Raw genomic sequence first — 20,984 nt, 5'->3', positions numbered from 1 at the left:
ACAAAGACAGGAGATAGAGGGTGAGGGGGAAAGGGAAGGGAACAAGGCAGAGGAGGAAGGGGTGTTTGTCTCAGAGGGACAAAGGACTGTGTCTGGATGGCAGGGAGACAGATGTGGCCCATAGGTAAATAATGGTTCATAAAAGTAAGATGGGAAACCCTGTGTTAGGATGAGGTGTTTCAGTTTAATTGGGCATGTTAATTAGGTGAGCCGAAAGGGGGCTTTTGATTGCTGGACTTTAATACCTTGTTAGCTGTACTTGGTAGTCAACCTCAAGAGGAGGAAGTGGCCAAATAAAGGAATAGACCTGGGGGCTTGCTTCAGGAATGCAATCTAATGATCGTTAGCAAGGCGGGAATAGGGGAGAAAGGCATATTTGACATGCTTGGGCTGGCTAGAGTTCCTTCAGCCATCACCAGGGCCACACTTGAAGAGACACACAGAGACTGGAAGATCTCTGCAGAACCTAGTTCTTGTTCTCAGACCCCCTTTTCTTTCCCAGCCCCACCCCCAAATCCCTCTCATTTCATTCCTGAGTTCCCTACAGGAGTTGGGTAGATAGCAGCCTGGATTTTGTTTGGGCAAGAGTGCTCTGTTGTGTGGAGGAAGCCCTGCTGGTTTATTTGAAAATACAGTATGTGCCTTACGTTAGAGGAAATGGTGCCAGCTCAGGAGCTACCATTTCTGCTATGCACTGTGCCCTGTGAGTGGTATCTTCCTGGGAGGTTCTGTGAGTGGGGCATTCTCAGGAAGTTTTAGTGAAGGCTTTGCCCTGAGATTTGTCTTCAGTATTTTAAAAATAGCTTTATTAAGGCACATATCATATACCGCACAGTTTGTTAATTCACAGCCTGCTGTACAAGAGCTTCCAGTGTCACAGTGTTGGGCTGTCTTCAGTGCAGTCTGATTTTAGAACATTTTCACATCATTCTGAAGAGAAATGTGTATCTGCATTCACCATTCCTAAAAGTCTGCGTTCTCCATTCCTGTCTTCCTTGGCTCAGGCAACCACTAACCTGCTGGCTCCATAGATTTGCCTAGTTTAAACATTGCTTAGAAATGGAATCTTAGGTTGTCTTTGGTGATTGGCTTCTTTCACTTAGCTCTTTCCAAGGTTATCCATGTATCATTCAGTTGTAGCAAGTTATCAGTATAACATCTACTTTTGCTGCTAAATATTATTCCAGTGTATGGAATAGTGATTTTTTTCTATTCATTAGCTGGTGGGTATTGTGAGTTTTTTTTTTTTTTTTGGTCTGTATAAATAGTGCTGCCATGAACATCAGCATATGAGTTTTTGATGGACACCCCCCCATCACTTTCTCTACACCATTGCCAAAACTCGTTACTGTCTGTCTTTTGAATCACAGCTGACCTAGTGGATTTGAAATGGTATCTGGTAGTTTTGATTTGCATGTCTCTGATGACTTAACGATATTGAGAACCTCCCTGATGCCCAGTAAAAGTGCAAGCTGCTGCCTGTAATGAAGTCCTTGAATAGAGTTTGTTAGAAGCAGCAGCTTTTAAAGCTGGGCATTGAGCTCAGTGTGACTTTTCTCTGTTGATGTAACGGTGCTGTGTCGGGCTGGGTCAGTGGTGGTGAGTCATCTTTCATCGCTGTTCCTCTTCCAGCACAGTGGTCCCTGCCTTCTGACTCTGTTCTTCTGACAGGCCTGGACAAAGACTGTCGTCTGACAGAGCCGCTCGGCCTGAGAATCGCGGAGTTCCCTCTGAACCCCATGTTTGCCAAGATGCTGTTGGAATCAGGTGGGTGGAGCCTGACAGCTCCTTTTGACTTTATTTTGATTTCCAGAGAACTGAATTCTGTGTGTGGAAGGAAGAGGGACCAATAATGGTTTAAAAAGTGACAACAGCAACAAAGTATTTTTTACTGATGATGAACCGTGTGTTTATAAGACACAGTGTAATGTTTGGTGCTTACATAGTGGAAAGCTTGTGTCCAGGTAACTAGCCCATCATTACATTATGGAGTTCTCGTAGCAATTTGACCTGTACATCATAATGTGGTTACCATAGATCACTGCAGCTCCCTCCTCCAGCCTTCAGCTGTAGCCTTCCCGCAACTTCTCCAGTCTTGATCACTGCTCCCCCTCTCAGCAGCCTCTCGTGGCTCCAGTCTGCTCCGTTCCCATAGTAACTGAAGTATACAGTGTTCACTTGGCCCAACAGATTCCACTGCCTTCCGCATTGTCCTGGGTAACAGAACTTACTTTTTAAATGTTGTGTAATAAGTGTTCTCCACTGTGTGTATCTTGTTGTCTTCATGCTGCAGTGGACACCAGAGTGTGCTTTTCCTTCCACATACCAATTTCAGTTCCGTTGGGTGTATGCGGAAGCAGGCTTGCTGGATCATTCTGTTTTAGATTTCTGAGGAACATCCTTGTATTTTCCGAAATACTGTGCTAACTTCAATTGTCTGAGAAATGATCACACTTTGTGCCACAGTGACTGCGTGACTTTATGTGCTAAAGCAACATACCAAGTTAGTTCCAGTTTCTCTGCAGATTTTTGTTGATGTGAGTTAGGGCAAGGTCTGTTTCTTTAGTTACAAACATCTTGGTAGTATAGGAGCTGTCCCCGCCCCCCCGAACGGTCCTGTTTGTATTTTATGCCTTTGTTGTATCAGGTGGCTGTTTATGAAGGCATGTTTCAGAGGTAGCGTGGTAGAAGTTAGCTGTGGGATTCTAAGTGCAGCCAGAGCGGACTCCATTATACTTCAGGCAGAGAGCAGTGGAGACCCAGACAGGAGTGCAGTTTGCTCCGCGTAGCGTCCTGTTGATGAGCTGCTGCAGAATCTGTTCTCAGGATGCCGTCTCCATTGCCTTGTGCCATAGGCTTGTGCCCAGAGCAGAGGAGTACTTAGGAGAGGCAGGCCACTCCACAGCTGGGCCAAGAGTGGAAGGACACTAGCACTAACACAGCCCTACACTCTTCCCTTTCCCTCTATGCTTTTACCTGGACTCCAGCCGTCCACATAGAGGGCAGGGAGCAGGCAGGCCACTGAACTACCCTTGGTGACAGGTCAGTGTGGCCTCACCCTGGCTGGCATCAGGAGCCCTTCAGCCTTAGTGCTGCAGGGAAGAATCCTCAGTTGGGACACATGGAGCCATTCATGGCATGGTAAATACTTATATGCTAGGGAATTGAAAAAAGAACTATAAGATATGATCTTATTTTACATTTTACAGCCCAGTAGAAGGAAAACATTGGGAAATGCCCTTAACTCCTTATTGCTATGTCGTCCATTTGTAGACACATCTTTTGTGTTCTGGGTAACTTCGGCTGTTCTCAGGAGGTCCTGAGCATTGCTGCTATGTTTACAAACATGCCTCTTGTGTTCTAGGGAGCTCTGGCTGTTCTCAGGATGTCCTGAGCATCGCCGCCATGTTTACAAACATGCCTCTTGTGTTCTAGGGAACTCTGGCTGTTCCCAGGATGTCCTGAGCATCGCCGCCATGTTTACAAACATGCCTTTTGTGTTCTAGGGAACTTTGGCTGTTCTCAGGAGGTCCTGAGCATCGCCGCCATGATGCAGATCCAGAATGTCTTTGTATTCCCCTCAAACCAGAAGTCTCAGGCAGTAAGTCCAGCTTCTCCCAAGCTCCTCTCACTGTTCTCTTACGCATTTTTGTCAAATCTCACCTAGAAAGTACTGTAGACAGTTGTATAAAGATCCTAGATTGCCACTGAGTGAGTATACTGTGTATAATGGGAAGATTTCACGAGCATGATTATACTCTTCCTGTATACTGTGGAGGCAGAGTCTGTCACTCACACCCAAGTGGTTTTGTTTGTTGTCCCTTTAGTTAACCTTTTAAGACCCCTCCTCTCATGCAGGTGACTCAGAAAAAGTATAAGACCCTTTGTTTAACATGGCAGTGCCCCCTTTTGCAGCCCTTCCCTGCCCCGCCATGTTTCCTACCTCTGGTACATTACAGATTCTGCTTGATTTTTATTTTTATTTATTTTTTTAGTGTAATGTCTTTCTTCCACCACTGTTGTTCATTATTGTATCCAGATGCTTAGAACAGGGCTTGGTTGACAGTGGTACTCAGTGGGGAAGGAAGGAAGGAGGCAGGGAGGCATTTGATTATGTGGCATTTGTTTCAAGGAGAAAGTTCTGAAGTAAAAGATTTGTGTCTTCGCCATATGTATTGTACCTGGTGCCTCTCAGCCCCAGGAAACAAGTGGCATTATTCAGGATCTTTGCCACAGAAAGAACTCAAGGATGGGATCTAAAGGGAACAAAGAGGAGGTAGTGAACAGTGTATGGTTGTAGGACATGGGGATGCCTGTCAGCCCTTCTCGAGTATACCATGTCCACCAGTGCAAGAGGCTCATGGAAGTCAAATTCTAAATGGAACTTTATCCTTTACAGACTCGAGTGCACCGGAAATTTGCTGTGGAGGAGGGTGATCATCTTACCATGCTCAATGTGTACGAAGCATTTATCAAAGTAAGCATGGCCACACTGGAGGCTCACACACACACACACACACACACACACGGACACACACGCACACAGACACACATGCACACACGTACACGCGCACACACACTCTGATGCCCTTGGAGCAAGGTCAGAAATTACAGTTCATAAACCCCTGGCCAGGAGACCCCTCTGCATTCCAGTTAGTTAGACTGCCAGCCTCCCTCTGGAGAGACTAGTGTTGCTGGAAAGGCTAAGGGTGTTTCCTTTTCTTTGTCTGGTTATGTATGACACTGGAGGCTGGCCGACAGCTTGACCTCCCAGTGTCCCTCTGCACTATATAAGGAAAGAAGGACAACCTGTGATGAACGGGCTGAGAAGCACGATTGTGTGGATTGAATCTTGAAAGGCATCCCAGAGAGCATGTTCACTGAGCCTTGCTTAGATCCACATATCTTCTTCCTGATTAGCCATGGGCAATGCTAATTTCCATTCTGAGTACTCTGTGGAACTGAGAGCAATTAATAGAACTTAAAATTCCTACTTGAAAGCTAAACAACGATGCAAAGCTTTTAAAGGTAATATAAAGGAAAAGGAATAATAGTTCATATTTTTAGTAATTTAGTATAATTTAAAAAGAGAAATACCAGAGTTTTGTTTTTACCAGAGATCTGAGAATGATTGCTCAGTAGGTGAGTTTAAGTTAGCTAAAGTTCACGATCCAGCTTTACCACAGAAGAGTGCATTTGTAGGTCGGCATTGGACCATTCTCTGGTTGTCTTCTGAAAAAAAAATCCTGTGTAAATTACATTTAAAAATGTTATCATGTTAAAAATTTATTTGAAAGCTTTCTTCTCTGGCTAAAAGTCAAATTTTGGAGCTCTGTTCCCTCTGCTGAAACTCAGCACAATGTAACGGTCTGACTCAAGAGTACGGAAATTAGGCACTGTGGTGGAAAAGTCCCCTTGAGGGCAGATAAGGATTTGCAAATGGTTTCTGCATGTGCTGTGTTGCTTCCCGGAGCTAACAGACTTACCCAGAGCCATGGGGAGCAGAGCTGACCTCCTTTAGATTGACTGTGCTTGTCCGTCAGTTCCCTTTGGCTTGCTAGTGTGAAGAGTGGGGCTGGGGGCAGCAGGCAGCATGTTTGGTTGTTACCCTCTGCATTAGAGATGGGGTTGGGCGAGTAGGGAAGAGAAAGTAACCTGTTGACGGCATTGCGTCAGCCAAGCTGTCTGACCTGGTGACCGTCTCCTCTGCGTGGCCCCTCTGCAGCACAACAAGAGCTCCCAGTGGTGTCAGGAACATTTCCTGAATTACAAGGGTCTTGTCAGAGCTGCCACCGTGAGAGAACAGTTGAAAAAGCTCCTCGTCAAGTTCCAGGTGCCCAAGACGTCCAGTGAAGGTGGGTGTGGCCTGTCCCTGCCTGTGGCTGTCCTTCTCTGCTCCACACAGTCAGATATTCCAGTTCTCATGCTGGGCTGATGTGAGGCCATGTACCTGCGGCCAGCTTACATCCCGAGCTTCCTGCACCCATTCAGTGGGGATGTAAGGCTGGGCGTCCTATGGAAAGATCCATTTTTATTCCTGTTGGCTGTTACTCCCTCCCCCGAATTGCTAAAGCTTGTGAAAATGCTTAAGGATTATTAACTTCCACATCATTGCACGTATAATCAATATAGTGATGGTTGTTGCAAAAATTTACATTTTTTGACAGTGTCTCATATAGCATGTGCTGACCTCAGCCTTACTATAGCTGAGAATGACCTTGAACTTCTGATCCTCCTGCCTCCATATGTGCTAGGATTGTGTGTGTGTGTGTGTGTGTGTGTGTGTGTGTGTGTGTGTATGTTGGGTGGGCACATGAGTTGAACCTTTCCTCTACTGGGTTTTGAACTCAGGTATTAAGGCTGTCTGTAAGGGCCTTTGCCTGCTGAGCCATCTTAACATCCCCCAAATGTTAACTTTAAATGAATGAAATTCATAGGTATTACATGAAAACTGCATGTTCTTCTCACATTCAGTGTTATTAAAGTTTAGCTTAGGCATTCAAGGGTAAGGCTGTACCAGACGTCCTGGCTTGTAGCAGTGACCGAGGTGGCCATTTGTGGCATCCACTGTAGGTGGCACCATGTCAGGGTCTCCGCATTCTCTCTCTGTCTCCCACTGTATGGTGTGCAGTTGATGGTGTCTTTAGTTTACAGAGGAACCAGGAGGGCCTGGGAGGAACCACATGACCTTCAGGATTGCATAGCTTGTATTCCGCCAAGCCAAAGACCCAGCATCCAACTTGTAGGAAGGGGCACACTGAGTTCATTTGGCAGTTTTGAAGCCTGCTGTGCAACAAGCACCTCTTGACATTTCCTGAGTACGCTGAGTGTGCTGTGTGTCAGTTCACATCATGCTATTTGCACTCTGGGAGACGTGTGTGCTAGGCCGGGCAGCAGTCTGAGAGTGTTGTGTGTTAACTTACATCATGCTCTCAGCGCTCTGGGAGACTTGGGCTGCTTTAGGCTAAGGGAAACCTGTTAGAGCCAGGACCCAGGAAGTGCTGTTTGCTTTTCTATTAATAAAAAGTGATTGGCTATGACAACAGCTTGGTTCACTGAGAGCCCAGTGCAGTCAAGAGAGGTATCATGGAGACACGTAGACTGTCATGCTAGGCTATAGAGCCTTGTAGAAGTGACAGTGTAGACACTTTAGTAACAGTGGGTGACAGTGGCAAGTAGCAGAAATAAGTGAAGGGAAGGAGAAATCCGCCAGAGCGGATGCCATGCCAGGGTGCCATGCAGAAACAGGACACTTGTAAGGGTTGCCAGCTGGAGAACATCTGCCCAGGGTCCTGTCGCCTGGCAGATAAATGACAGCCTCACCTCTGCATCTGTCTTCCCCTGTCATCCCACTGCCCAGGAGTGGGGTGCTGAGGAATGATTTTACGAAGCTGGGTTTCGAGGGTCACAAACAGTTATTACATGCATTTCTACCCTCTCTGAAACAACCCACGAGAACAAAGCATGTTGTGTATGGGGATTCTGACCAGCTGGAGGAAGGGGCTGCATCTGGATGGGCAGTGGACAGAATACAGGCTTGAGGTTTAGCATCTCTGCTGGGAACAGTCATGACAGACAGGACAAGCATTTGCATATAAATTACAACACATCTAGGAGGTTAGAGAACAGTAAAATGTATCCCAACAGTTACGTAGTTAAAAACCAAGTTTATTATAGAATGACTTTCTTGAGCCTGTTGGATAGGTAAACAAATGATTAGAATATAAAACTCACCAAGAAGAAATAAAAACACACAAGTAGTAATTTAATTTCTAAAAAATAAAAGAATGTAGCGTAGCCTTCTCTTCCCCCACCAAAACGTGCTGTAAAAAATTCAGTAAAATGATTTTTGAGAGCCCTGTAAGGCTCCCACCTGTAGCAACCTGTTTGCCCATGCACTGTGCTTCATCAGAGCTAAGGCATGTATTCATCGTTATTTTATATATTACTAGGAGTGACTGCCACTGTAATTGTGTCTTGACTTAAGTGAGTTAAAATGGCTTAGAATTGATGAAATGGAGTATATCTTCAGCCATTAAAACATGATTATCCCCTGCATGGTAATTTAGAATTCATCTCATGGCTATGAGCTAGTGCATGGAGATGCTTTATTCATGAAAGATGTGTTTGCTGTAGCAATAGAAATGTCAGTTAAAAAGGACCAGAATGTTTGGAAGTGGTGGAGAATTGCAAACTAGCTGGCAGCCGGAGACAGGGCGGTGTGCTTCCGCAGTTTGTGTCTCCACCGTGCTCTGAGCTCACTGGCCGGTCTGTGGAGCGTCTGTCTTGAGTCCAGGCCTCTGTGCCTGGGCTTGGCTGGAGAGACCTTGTTATGGGGGCAGTCCTGCCTTGTTCTGACTGGGGGAGGATGCGTCCTCAGACGCTGAGCGGTTGTCAGACATGGGAGCACAAGGCCGAGTGTGCTCAGAAATGGTTTCAGGTGGCCGAGACAGCCGGGGAGCGAGCAAGTGGAACGCGGTGCCAGGGTGCTGGGTCTCACCAGCCTTCTGTTGCTGCCTTGTGCAGGTGATCCGGATCCCGTCCTGAAGTGCATCGTGTCGGGCTTCTTTGCAAATGCTGCGCGGCTTCACTCCTCTGGAGCATATAGGTACGAGGCCACAGTTCACCGTGCAGAGGTCAGAGCTGAGCGGCTTCTAATTGACATCAGGTCTCCTAAAACCGAGTGAGGTTGGCTGTCAAGCTTCCAGCAGACTGTCTGCTCTCTGGGAGAGTCCTAATGCCCAGTGCAGCCATACACAGTGACACGTGTTTAGGATGTCAGTGACATATCTACATTTCAGTATGGGAGGAACCATTAACAGTGGTGTGGTCTAGAGAAGACACTTTCCCCAGTGGGCTGTTCGTTGTGTCCCCAAGTTCTATAGGACACAGCCTGGCATGTGGGATGGCATTTTGTCTTTGGAGCCTTCAGTTGTTTCTTCACTGGGTACATAAGTGCCTCCTGCCATCGCCTGTCGTCAGTGTTTCACTGTGCAGTAGGAAGTCTGTGGAACCTCAGTTTCTGCAGGGAAGGGATCGTTTTGAGAGGGGATCTGTAGACGATAGACACCATCATTATTGTGGATCAATGTTCTCTTCCTGTGTGGTTTGTTCTGAGTGTCCACAGTGTGTCCCTTCCCATGCTGGGCTCGCTAGGCAAGCACTGTGCTGCTGAGCTAACCTCACATTTTATTTTAGAAAGAGAAGAGTCTTGCTAAGTTGTCCAGGTTGCTCCCTGCCCCCCATCCTTCTGACTCAGTATTGCAGGTAGCTGGGATTACAGTCGTTATTACAGCTATGCTCCACCATGCCCAGCCCTCTTCTCGCCTGATTTATTCTTGGTTCCGAGGTGGTAGTGTTGGTGGAGGTGTGTCTAGAGAGTAGCATCTCGTCTGTGTGCACCTGGGGGTTAATACTAACACATTTGTAGAAAAGGATTTGCATATGTAAAGTGTTCCACGCTCTTACAGTAAGTGCATGCAGTGTGCTTCACACAGAATTCTCATGTCTCATAGGACGATCCGTGATGATCATGAGCTGCACATCCACCCTGCCTCCGTCCTCTATGCAGAGAAGCCACCCCGCTGGTAAGCCCCTCCTGCTGCTGAACTTGACCCTGCATGTTCTCTGGGTGGCCTGGCAGTACAGGCGCTCTATTCCCTGTGTTGACTTGGGTGTGCTGGGTTGCCAGGATTTCTGCTTTATCAGGGAACTCCTAAAGGTAGACAGCATTCCAGTAACTACCCAGCTGTCTTACACTGTACTCAATAAAATATTCTTTAAAAAAATCTTAAGCAAACTGCAGTGTATCTCCTCAGTCATTCTCCCAACAGGTGCTCACTTTGACCCACTGACTAAAGGCTTCCTGTTTGAGGTACAGCATGGAGAGGGGACTCAGATCCCAGCTATCCTTTGTTTGTTTGTTTGTTTTTCAAGGCAGGGTTTCTCTGTAGCTTTGAGGCCTGTCCTGGAACTCGCTCTTGTAGACGAGGCTGACCTCAAACTCACAAAACTCCACCTGCCTCTGCCTCGCTGGGATTAAAGGTGTGTGCCATCACCACCGGCCTCCAGCTATACTGTTAACAAACAAACAGATTGAATTCTTGTAGGAGTATTCTAGTGGCTGTATGCAGTGCTGGAGTCAGTGCCGGGAAGCCAGGCTCCGTGGAGAAATTAATAATTTTTGCTCTGGACCTGGTGACTGGTGTTTTTGGCAGGAAAGGACTCAAGACAGTTACACCTAGGAAAGAGGGTAGCAGAGCTGTGGCAGCATGAAGGAAGCACATGTTTTTGGGGACTGAGCAGTGAGCTGACAGGGTGACCGAAAGAAGATTCCAGTTTGCAGTCCTGGCTGGGAAGACAGAGGCAAGTGCAGCAGTGAGAGACAGCACGGATATTTTTATGGTGTTTCACAAGCCACATTTATGTCTTCCCAGGTCAGTGCTAATTTGGGCTTACATTTTGTGTTTATTTCCTATCTATAATTTATTTACACTATATTTTACAAAAATATGGATTGACAAAGGATTAGAAATTTTAAAGGCAGTAACGCTTTGCCCTTTACTAGTTGAAAGAACTCGGTCCTCGGGAAGACAGGAGCATGTGGCGTGGTGAGAAGTTGGAAAGTGTCAGTGATAGGGATGGAGCCGGGGAACACTGGTGCCAGGCACATTGTACCCTGCGCTCCCAGCAGCAGCACCGCCTGGAACCATGTTGGAAATGCAGGTTCTTGGCTCTATCCAGCCTTCCCGAATCAGAACCTGGGGCGGTGCCCACTGTTTAACTCCTGGCAGTGTTTCTGATGAGTATTTAAATTGACCAAAGAATTAGGCCATGCTTATACCAGTGCAGGTCTAGAAGCTTCTTAGGTGGAGTGTGACCCGAGCGCTGGATTTATAGGTGTCTCCCTGCTCCCTTGAGTATATAAAAGTCCAGGAGGGAACCCAGTTTTCTGTGCGTCCTGTTCTCTCCATTCATTCCCCCCTTTCCCTCCTGTCTCCCTGCCATCTCCTCTTCTCCTTTTCCTGCTCTCCTTTCCCTCTCTTTTTTTCTTCCCCCCAAGCTTTGAGCCTAGTAAGGAAATTACATTCCTAGCCCTGCCACTTCTTCCCCTCCCCTTCTTTCCATCCACCGAGATTCATTTACTAGTGTTTAAGAGACAAACTCCATGTGGCTTTTGTATTTATAGGTTTGTAGTTCTTAAGGATGCCCTGAGTTAATTCTTCCCATAATTCAGAAACTAGTGTTTACTCTGTGAACTCCTGAAGTCCAGGGCTTAGCAAACATGTTCCTTGCTCTTTGACTATATTTCCTTGTCCATAGATAAGTCTTTTTCCTCTTAAGACATAATTTATGACAGCTAAAGATGGGTTTTGACAGAGGTATAACCTGCATGCAAAATTGCATTTAAAATATTTTTGTCACTTTGGAAGGTTCTTTTGTGTGTCTTTATGGTCATTTTCTAGTCTTTTGGAACAATCAAGACTTTGAGCCAGCCGGGCGGTGGTGGCGCACGCCTTTAATCCCAGCACTTGGGAGGCAGAGGCAGGCGGATCTCTGTGAGTTCGAGACCAGCCTGGTCTACAAGAGCTAGTTCCAGGACAGGCTCCAAAGCCACAGAGAAACCCTGTCTTGAAAAAGCAAAAAAAAAAAAAAAAAAAAACTCACCAAGGCCAGCTGGCCTGGGTCTGGAAAAGCCTGGGATAAAACCGGACTCTCTGAACATAGCGGACAATGAGGACTACTGAGAAATCAAGAACAATGGCAATGGGTTTCTGATCCTACTGCACGCACTGGCTTTGTGGGAGCCTAGGCAGTTTGGATGCTCAACTTACTAGACCTGGATGGAGGTGGGGGTTCCTTGGACTTCCCACAGGACAGGGAACCCTGATTGCTTTTCGGGCTGGGGGGGGGGTCTTAATTGCAGGAGGGGGAGGGAAATGGGAGGCGGTGGCGGGGAAGAGACAGAAATCTTTAATAAATAAATAAATTTTTTAAAAAAAGATAAAAAAAAAGACTTTGAGCCCATTTCTGTACTTTCTAATTAAGTCTTGTTTTTTTTTTTTTTTTTCTTCAAGACAGGGTTTCTCTGTGGCTTTGGAGCCTGTCCTGGAACTAGCTCTGTAGACCAGGCTGGTCTCGAACTCACAGAGATCCGCCTGCCTCTGCCTCCCGAGTGCTGGGATTAAAGGCGTGCGCCACCACCGCCCGGCCCTAATTAAGTCTTTAAGTTCTGTTGAGAGCTCTGCAGATGCAGGCCACAATCTGGCAAGGTCCTTTGTGGCTGGCTGGAGAGCCCTGAAAATCATGCAGGATGTAGAGTTGCATCTGTGGAACACAGTGACTTGCCACTCGGTCGGGAGGCTGAGTGAGCTGCCGCAGTGCCTGTGTGTAGAGCCGCACCCAGGCAGCGTGCACCTGCTGTGCTGAGAGCAGAGGTGACGTCAGCCTGTGTTTCCATCCATTCTTTGTTTAGGGTTATCTACAATGAAGTTATACAGACCTCCAAGTATTACATGCGAGACGTGACTGCCATAGAATCTGCTTGGCTGCTGGAGCTGGCTCCACACTTTTATCAACAAGGAACGGTAGGACTGGAGGGAACCTGGCCCCAGGCGAACAGCAGCCTCTTCATAGTGTTGTCTGTATGTGTTTTCCATCTCAGTACCCTAGATCATTCCCAGTCACCCCCACTGACACGCGTGCGCGCGCACGCACACACACATAGTACACAGGTGAGACCGTTACTACTTGCACTTTGGAAAACAGATTTATGATTTTTTTCATTTTTGCAAAAATGGTCCATTCATTGACCCCAAAGTCCATGCATCCTTCTAATATAACTTAGTTGAAAGATGGTTGATCATGTTTGGAAGACTGACAGGTATACTGGCTTTCTGGCTGGGTGAGGCCCACAGACCGTTCAGTCTGTACTGTGCTGTAATTGTGTGGTAAGTTAGTTAGTGTAATTATTAGTGTGAATGTGTATGTTGCTGGAAATTGAGCTGAGTGATTGTTTTTAAGCACGCTGCCTTGAAATGATTCCGTTAGTCCATTTTAGTCATTGTTTTTATTTTTAAAACTTACTGCTTTTCAATTAATGTTTTTTTTTTAGTATTATATTTTATTTCTTTGAGGCCTTTTACACCCTGGACTCCTCCTCATGGTTGATCTTGAATTAGTATCACACTGCTTAGCTATAATGTAAGAAACTTACACCAGTATCTTGCTTTGTATCCAAGTATCCTTTGTGCTGTTGATGGTCAGTAATTTATTTCTGCACATGTTTATACTTGGTAATATGTTATGATTACTTTTAAGCAGTTAGTTGTATCTTCACCAGAGTGAATAGCAGAGCATCTCTATTTCCCACTGTCATTGTGGGATCCCTGCCTGAGGAACTTCCTTCAGTGCATCTTCAGCGCCGTCTTGTGGTGGAACACCCTCTTGTTTATTTGCAAGTGTATTGCTTCGTTTTTATTTTTGAAGGATAGTTTTCCTCTTTGTAATTCTACCTTGAATGAATTTTGTTTTGTTTTTCATCTTAACCCTTTAAAGAGTTCTTTTGCCATGTGCAGTGTCTCTGAGAGGCCAACGGCCGTTCTCAGGCCTCCCTGTGTATGCAGAGGGTCTTGTTTCGCCCCTTCGAGGTTGCAGTCAGCAGGGGTGGAGCAGTAGCTGCCTGCCCTTGGTGACCCTTTTGAGGTGCCACAGACCTGCTCCGTGTGTTTGTTCATGTGCTTTGCTCTTGGAGAGTGATCCCTCCTCTGTGAGGCTGAGGAGTTGCCCTCTGAACCCTTGCATCATTTAATTCTTAGGTCAAAGAGCAAAACACGGCTCAAACCATTGCAGTTCTTCACATGTCCTGACACGGGTATTTCAGCTGGGAACCAGACGGACTGTGTGTGCACGGCGTGTCTCGGCTCTGTTGGGTTGAATAGAAGTTACCTGGAGTAGAAGAAAGCCTCTTCCATCTAATCGGCTGGAAACAGCAGCCTTCAGGGGCCAAAGACATAGTTAGAAGGCAGGCTGGGTGTAGAGGGTGGGCGTGCTGTGGAGGGCCTCTTCCAGTAGCAGGGTGCTGCCCTCCGGGAGAGCTGGCCGACAAACTGAGTATTTTTCCTTCTCAGCTCAAAGTTGGTTTCTTTAGGTCAGACCCACAAAGTTAAGGGGCAGATTGCTTCAGTGTGTTGAAGAAAATGACAAGGTTAGCATTCTGTGTTTATCTCTTCTCTCAGAATTTCTGCTCTCAGCCCTCACCTGCACCATGATGAGAGGGTTGGGGAGAGCTGGCCCTTTAGAAACCACCCAGAATATCCTTACTATATGGCAGGGCTCCCCAGAACCCCTTTGTGGCAGCTTGGTATCTTTTTGGATTGAGGTCCAAAGGTTGAGCCATTTCTTCAGGGACTCTCCAGGTTTCCAGGGGCTGCCCCTGCAGGGCAGGTCTGCTGCCTTGGACACAGAGCCGAGCCTCTGGGCCGTGTGCAGCCCTCAGTTATTGGCATGGTCTTCCTGGCGCCTCTGGTGACTTTCCATCATTTGTCTTTCAAAGTTGCTTTCTCTCTGTAGAGGCTCAAAGTCAGCTTTGTTTATACTCGGCGTTCCTTCCAATAAAGACACCAGAAATGGCTCACTGGCTGGTGGTGTCTTTGCCTCTGCCTGGATGAGGCCACCCATGTCCAGAATTAGTTTAGGGTCATGTCTGGTGAGGAACAGAGAGGGAAGAATTCAGAGAAGCAGCAAGCCCACCGAGATTTGCCCCAGAGAGACCCTTGGGATCTAGGAGAGCATCTGGGCTCACTGTTTGAGGACCCGGGCTCTCCTCTCAGGCACAAGTGTGTAGAAAGCCTGGAATCCGCCCATATTCTTAGGCCTGGGGCCTGCTGGTCTGTCAGCTCATGTTGTTGGTAGTGTGCTGTCTCTTCAGGGCTGTAGTTCTCTGGGGTTCTGTGTGGTCATGTTGGATGTGCTAGGGGACATGGGGTTTGGGCACTAGCAGTTGGGGGTGCAGCATCCTCTTGGGAAGAGCTTCTGGGTGCTAGCCTGGCTGAGCTGAGGGTCTGTGCCTCATTGGTTTACGTTATTGACAGGATGTCAGCTCCCGCTCCATTGGTGAGGAGAGATCCCTGATTAGAAGCTTATGTTCATCTCAGATATATATTTGAGAATTTGTAGGAATTTAGATTTGCCTACAATATGGTTTTTCCCTCAGTTCTCAGTTGTGCCCATGCGATGTAAGGAAGCTTCTTGTTATTTATAGCTGCCCCCTGCAGACAGCTTCCTAAGGGGCACAGCATTCCTTGGGACCGTGTGGGCTAGGTGGAGGATCTGACTGGAGTCGGCTTGAGTTTGCCTTGTCAGTCTCACCATCTCCATTAATGTTTCTTCTTCTCTTGCAGCACCTGTCCCTGAAAGCCAAAAAGGCCAAGGTCCAGGACCAATGAGTGGAGCTCAGCATGTGGCTGCAGGGACGGCTTGACATCCTCCCTCCGTGTTTCCGGCACCAGCTCAGGTGGCACAGGCAGTCGCTCAGGTGTGGACTGCGCCCTGCACTAATGCTCCCTCTTCCTGCTCCCCTCAGCATTTGTTATCCTCGCTGGGACCCAAGAGGAGTCTGAGCATGGCCAGTGTCCTGCTGCACTGCTCCTAGGCCAAGCAGCTGTTGGCTCGGCTGTGCCCTGGCCTCCAGTCCTCCCTCTCGGTAGCCAGCATGCTACTCCAGCCGTCCTGGTCCTGCTCTGTGGCGGGCGAGGAGGGGAGTGAGCTGCTGGAGGCCGAAGGCTGTGTAGACAGGGCTCTCTCGCTGCCTGTGTTGGCCTGCTGTGCCCATAGTTGTTGACTGCTGCAGTCCGCTGCTGCTCTGTGCAGCAAGTACAGAAGGAAATGCGGGCACGGGGCCCCAAACCAATCAGCTTCTTCCTTTCCTCTGCCCATGTCCCTGCTTATCTGCAGCGGGAGACTTAGTGCCATGATGGTGGGCCATGCAGGATCACAGGCTCTGTCTTTGTTAGCAGTGGACTTAGCTTTCTCTCAGAGCACGATGCCACATTTTGGTGCCAGTGTCTGGGCGCCAGGGAAAGTTCATCAGCCTCGATCCCACGGGACTCCTCTTTAGCAGGAACCCACTACAGTTTAGACGCCCTAAACTTGTGTAGCTCAGGAATATAACTCTTGTATATTTATCTTTGTTCGTTTGCTTGCATTTTTGCAAGATCACGGGCAGCTCCCCCGGGCACTGTTCATACTCAGCAGGGCTGCTTTGCTGCGACAGTGGTGGCACTCCAGCACACGGCAAGACAGACTTCTCCCCTAATGTCTCAGCCATGTTTATTTTAAAAGCGTAGCTTAAAAGTTTATTTTTGTACTGGTTTTAGTTTGGACGTGCCACTTTGGCGCCAAACCTCTGTCATTTTTATTTCCATTTTATAAGTGTGTAAATAGTGGTGCGTTGTTAATCATAATAAATCTTTCTACCTGAGGGGACGTGTTTCTCCCGTCTGTGAGATGGTCTGGTTCATTATTCCAGAGGTCTGGCAGTGTCTAAGATACCCGATGCTGTCGTATTACAGCAGCTGGGGTGGGGCACATATCGACACAGAGCCCCATAGTACACGCTATGTGCCCGGATGCTCTCAGACATCTTTGTTAGAGCAAAGCGTGGGGCGTTGTTTCAAGGAAGATCTGAAGAGGATCTCACTCTCGTCAGCCGCGGGCTCCCTGCTGTTTCGTTAATGTTTTTTGTGGGGTGTGTACGGGCAAACCATAGTGTGCTTGTGGTTATACCCGGAAGCCAGAGGTTTCTTCGGGTGGCATTTCCCAGATACAGCCCACCTTATTTTTGAGACGAGGTCTGTCACCGGGACCTGGGGTTCACCCTTTCAGTTAGGCTGGCTGCCAGTGAGCTCCAGGGTTCCCCCTCTGCCTCCTCAGGGTTAGGATTATAAGCGTGCACCGCCACACCCAGCTCTTTACATGGCTTCATGGAATCCCACTCAGGTTCTGTGCTTGTGTGCAAGCCCCTGGTCAATAGAGCCATCTCCCCAGCTTCCTTCTGTGGTTTGTTAGTTTAAAGAGGTTTCTCCGTAGCTCTTTTGGTTCCTGGCCTGGAACTAGCTCTTGTAGACCAGGCTGGCTTCGAACTCACAGAGATCCACCTCCCTTTTCCTCCCTAGTGCTGGGATTAAAGGCGTGCACCACCACCGCCTGGCTCTTAAAGAGGTTTTAATTGTATTTTTATCTCATGTGTTTTCCCTGTGTGTGTATCTGCACATGGGCATGCCTGGGGACCAGATACAATGGAATGGATTGTGGCTAGCTGCCACGCGGGTGCTGGGAACTGGACTTGGGTCCTCTGCAAGAGCAGCAAGTGTCTTCCTTCCTTCCTTCCTTCCTTCCTTCCTTCCTTCCTTCTTTTCTTTTTTAAAGGTTATGTTGTAGTGGAAGGGAAAGGGGCTAGAGGAACCCTATCCTCAAATTTGAGGTCACATATCTAAAATGGGAGGCTGTGCACTCCAGAGTGGCGCAGATGGGAGCAAGCCAGCTTCTCTTGCTGCATCTGTCTTTGCATGGTCCGAGTACATAGTCATCTCTACCTCCCCATCCAGACAGCTGAGGGCTGCCTTCCGACTCTGTCTCCTGTGCTCCACTGTATTATAGCCTTTCTGGGTAGAGGTGGACTCTCACCATCCAGGAAGTCTGCACAAGACTGTGGCCCAGGGTATCCTTCGTGCATTTCCATGTGTTCCACAGGTGATTTGCTGTGGATTGGAACCCAGGCTCTGGCCTGCTTTGTGGGTCAGTCCGCACATGTTGCTTGAGCCCTTGGACTGTGTACGTGGTGTGGGTATGAGAGGGGAGATGCTTGTCAGCCAAAGGCTGGAGGGTGGACCCGGAGGGAGGTAGAATGATGTTGTTATTGGGTGGTGATTTATTTCTTTTATTATTATTATTTTATAATGTTCTTGGGGAAAAACAAATGCCAACAATCTTACGTCAGCCAACCAATTAAAAACCAATACAAAATGTAAACAAAAACATGGTGAAGTCCCAGAGCCCGGAAACTGCTGGGTGTGGGCTGTGTGGACTATGGGCCAGCTGGCATCAAGACTGAGCCCCGCCACTCCTGGAATGTAGTCCCAGCGCTGAACAAATGGGTTTCCAGCAGTGAGGGACTGTCTGTTCCTTGTCAGCGGAGTTCATGCTACCCGGTCTTGAGCCCATGTCCTTTCCACGGGTGAGATCAAACATTTCCCACTTTTCAGTGCCATAACTCGATTCTCCTCGACTTCCTATCACGATGAAGCAGATAACAGAACTCCGATGAGCTTTCCGTTGAAGCTTCTTAGGTCATGGGAACTGAAAGGAAGCCAGTCATATTTGACAGAGTAGCTGGGTTTTGCCTGACAGGTGGCCTGGGAAGGACTTGCCCCAGGTCCTCAGTCACCGCTTTCTCCAGTGAGTGGGGCTGATGTGGGGTGAATCCTGGAGATATCCCTGAAGCTCTAGGGTGGTTTTGAACATGTTGAGGCCAGCTTTGTTGAGGCCTGCTTACGTGGCTCCCAGTGCAGAGGTCCCCTAAGCCTTCTGCAGATACACTCTGCTGCTTGTGGTGTCTTCTGCAGGGAGTAGGAATGTGGGAGACTTAGCAGTGCTTGATCCCGAGAGTCTCCACAGCCAGGTGAAGACCCAGTTCTGGCGAGGCCTGGTCTGTCAATAATGCCGCTGTCCCTGGCTTTGAGTACAAAGGTCCCTGTTCTTTGTTGGTGTCAGCTTGGTGGGTGAGCTCCTGTCTGTGTTCTGACCACTCATGTGGCCCCTGCATTGGGACACAGGGACTCTAGGACCAGTATTGATAGGAACTTATCAGCCCGCCTTCTGCCTACTTTAGCCTTTTTCTTGATTGCTTCCTTACCCTGTTTTAATCTGATTCTTTATTTTTACTCCGTGCGTGTACATGTGCCTGTGTGTGTGTGTGTGTGTGTGTGTGTGTGTGTGTATGTATGTGTGTACCGTGGCACATGTGGAGGTCAGAGGGTAACTAGGTATTGGTCCTTACCTCGCATGCTGATGTGTCTGCCAGACAAGCTGGCCCTCAGGCCTCTGGGGAGCCTTCTGTCCCACACTCATCTCCCTGTAGGAGTGCTGGGGTTACAGCCTGCTATTGTCCAGCTTTCTGTGGGCTCTAGGTATCTGAACTCAAGTCCTAGCACTTCCAGGGCAAACAGTGTTACCTGCTGACCCGTCTCCCCACCCTCATTATTCTAAGGCACAGTCTTAGGTTCGTGTAGTATTTGCTCTGCCCCTCGGTTGCTGTTTTTACTTGTACTGGACTGGGCCCCTTTGCTCCCTACCCTGACTTCTGGGTCGTGTCCCCATAGCACGAAGTTCTTAATAAAAGAACATGGGTTATTTTATTTATTTTATGCTGTTTTGACAAACATTTTTCCTTAACATTTTAGTTTGTTGATCTTTTTTATATTCGTTTGTTTCATTTGAACAACAGTTTACCTCCCATTTCTCTTTTCTTTGCTTGTCTCCTCCTGTCTTAGCTGAGTTTGCTTTGGGAGTTGGCAGGGGCCTGAATGGGAGCTGGGAGCTGTCATCTCAGTGGGGTGACACCAGCAAAGGGTGAGGTGTCAGGGGCACACAAAGTGGCCCTCAAGTCAGCAGCCAAAGACTACCTCAGTAGGAACCCAGGCAAAGGGGTGAAAGAGAGGCTCATGCAGACAGACCCAGAGAGCCAGCAGACCAACCAAGAGAGTCAGGGCCCCACTAAAGAAAGGCACTGAAGCAGCAATTACACGACCCTTTGCACAGCCCACGAGCAGACCGTGGGTAGCAACAGTGTGGGTCGAGTGGAGGCCACTGTACTGGAATCAGGTGCTAGTCGGCTCATCACAAGGACATGCCCCACAGCCCAGATTTCTGCTTCTGATGCATTCCTGCCATATCCTCCCCGAGTCCACAGCAGGTACGTGGCAGGGTGCTCCCCTCAGGGTGATTGGTGGGAGGGTGTGCAGGGCCATTATGGAGGATGACACCGAGGTGTGCTGTAAAGTCCAGCACCTTTGCGCCTCATACAGTCACCGACGTTGGAAACAGCTAAGCTGAAAGAGTGAGAAATGTGACTGTCTTTTACAGAGCAGAACGCAGGCCCCTCAAGGGTGGTGCTGGGATTGTAGAAGCGTGGACAAAGCAGGGAGAACTGAGTCTGGTGATAGGAATGCTAAGACCAAAGATGTGTGAAATAAGAGGTCTCTGGGGGCTGGAGTGTTGGCTCACTGTATAAGCGCCTGAGTTTAGAGTCCAGCACCACATAAAAAGCTAGGCATGGCTGCACATGCGCCTGTAACCTGAGTGCTGTGTGGGGTGGAGGCAGGATTGCTAGTGTGTACTGTCTGGAGCTTCCTTATCTGACCTGTGTTCATACAACTATACACGTGGGTAATGTGGGTATACACCATACACACACTTGTCCACAAACACGGGTACAGACAAAATAGGAGCCCCCCCCCCCGCTCATATGGAAGTTGATCTGCATTTCGGGACACAATCCTAGCCTAACTGGGCCTTCAGGTGTGTTTATCGGTGGCTCCTGCAGGTCACAGGATTGGTCTCAGTAGTCTGCTTGTGAACTGCACTGTAGCTCGACAGAGCTGCGTCTCCCGTGGATGAAGGAGCTTCCAGTGTTTACAGGAACAGGGATGCCTCGTTTCCTCGCTCTGTACCACCAGGGTGGGGTTAGTTTCCACCTGCAGTTGGAAAGCCAGTCACAGCAGCCGGGCTGGCACTAGCCCCTGGGTAGGAGTGAGCTCACAGGAAAAGTCCTGTCCATGTTCATGGGTAAACAGTGCTGACACCGACAGGAGCTTGTGTGGTTTCTGTGGGCCCAGCTTCTCCATATGTATATCCAACACAGGAGGCAGGAAAATGGATGGCAGCTTCAAGACGGAAACGATGCTTTCAACCTGTGTAGACGCACC

At 48.2% G+C, this 20,984-nt stretch overlaps 1 protein-coding gene across 2 annotated transcripts in view; it reads left to right on the top strand.

The window, feature by feature from the left end:
* Positions 1 to 16,480, top strand: part of Dhx35 (DEAH-box helicase 35) — a 60,759-nt gene extending 44,279 nt beyond the window's left edge. For both annotated transcript variants that reach the window (XM_041670408.1, XM_041670406.1), the window contains 8 exons: positions 1,672 to 1,767; positions 3,507 to 3,601; positions 4,400 to 4,477; positions 5,726 to 5,855; positions 8,527 to 8,608; positions 9,516 to 9,587; positions 12,476 to 12,587; positions 15,402 to 16,480. In XM_041670408.1, the coding sequence (XP_041526342.1) occupies positions 1,672 to 1,767; positions 3,507 to 3,601; positions 4,400 to 4,477; positions 5,726 to 5,855; positions 8,527 to 8,608; positions 9,516 to 9,587; positions 12,476 to 12,587; positions 15,402 to 15,446 (710 nt within the window). In that variant the 3' untranslated portion in view covers positions 15,447 to 16,480. The remainder of the gene's footprint in view (positions 1 to 1,671; positions 1,768 to 3,506; positions 3,602 to 4,399; positions 4,478 to 5,725; positions 5,856 to 8,526; positions 8,609 to 9,515; positions 9,588 to 12,475; positions 12,588 to 15,401) is intronic.
* The last annotated feature ends 4,504 nt before the right edge of the window (positions 16,481 to 20,984 follow it).

Source organism: Microtus oregoni, unplaced genomic scaffold (genome assembly GCF_018167655.1).
Source record: "Microtus oregoni isolate MIOR12 unplaced genomic scaffold, Mior012 000020F_ref0000438, whole genome shotgun sequence".
NCBI lineage: Eukaryota > Metazoa > Chordata > Mammalia > Rodentia > Cricetidae > Microtus > Microtus oregoni.
This window is presented reverse-complemented; position numbering and strand designations above follow the sequence as displayed.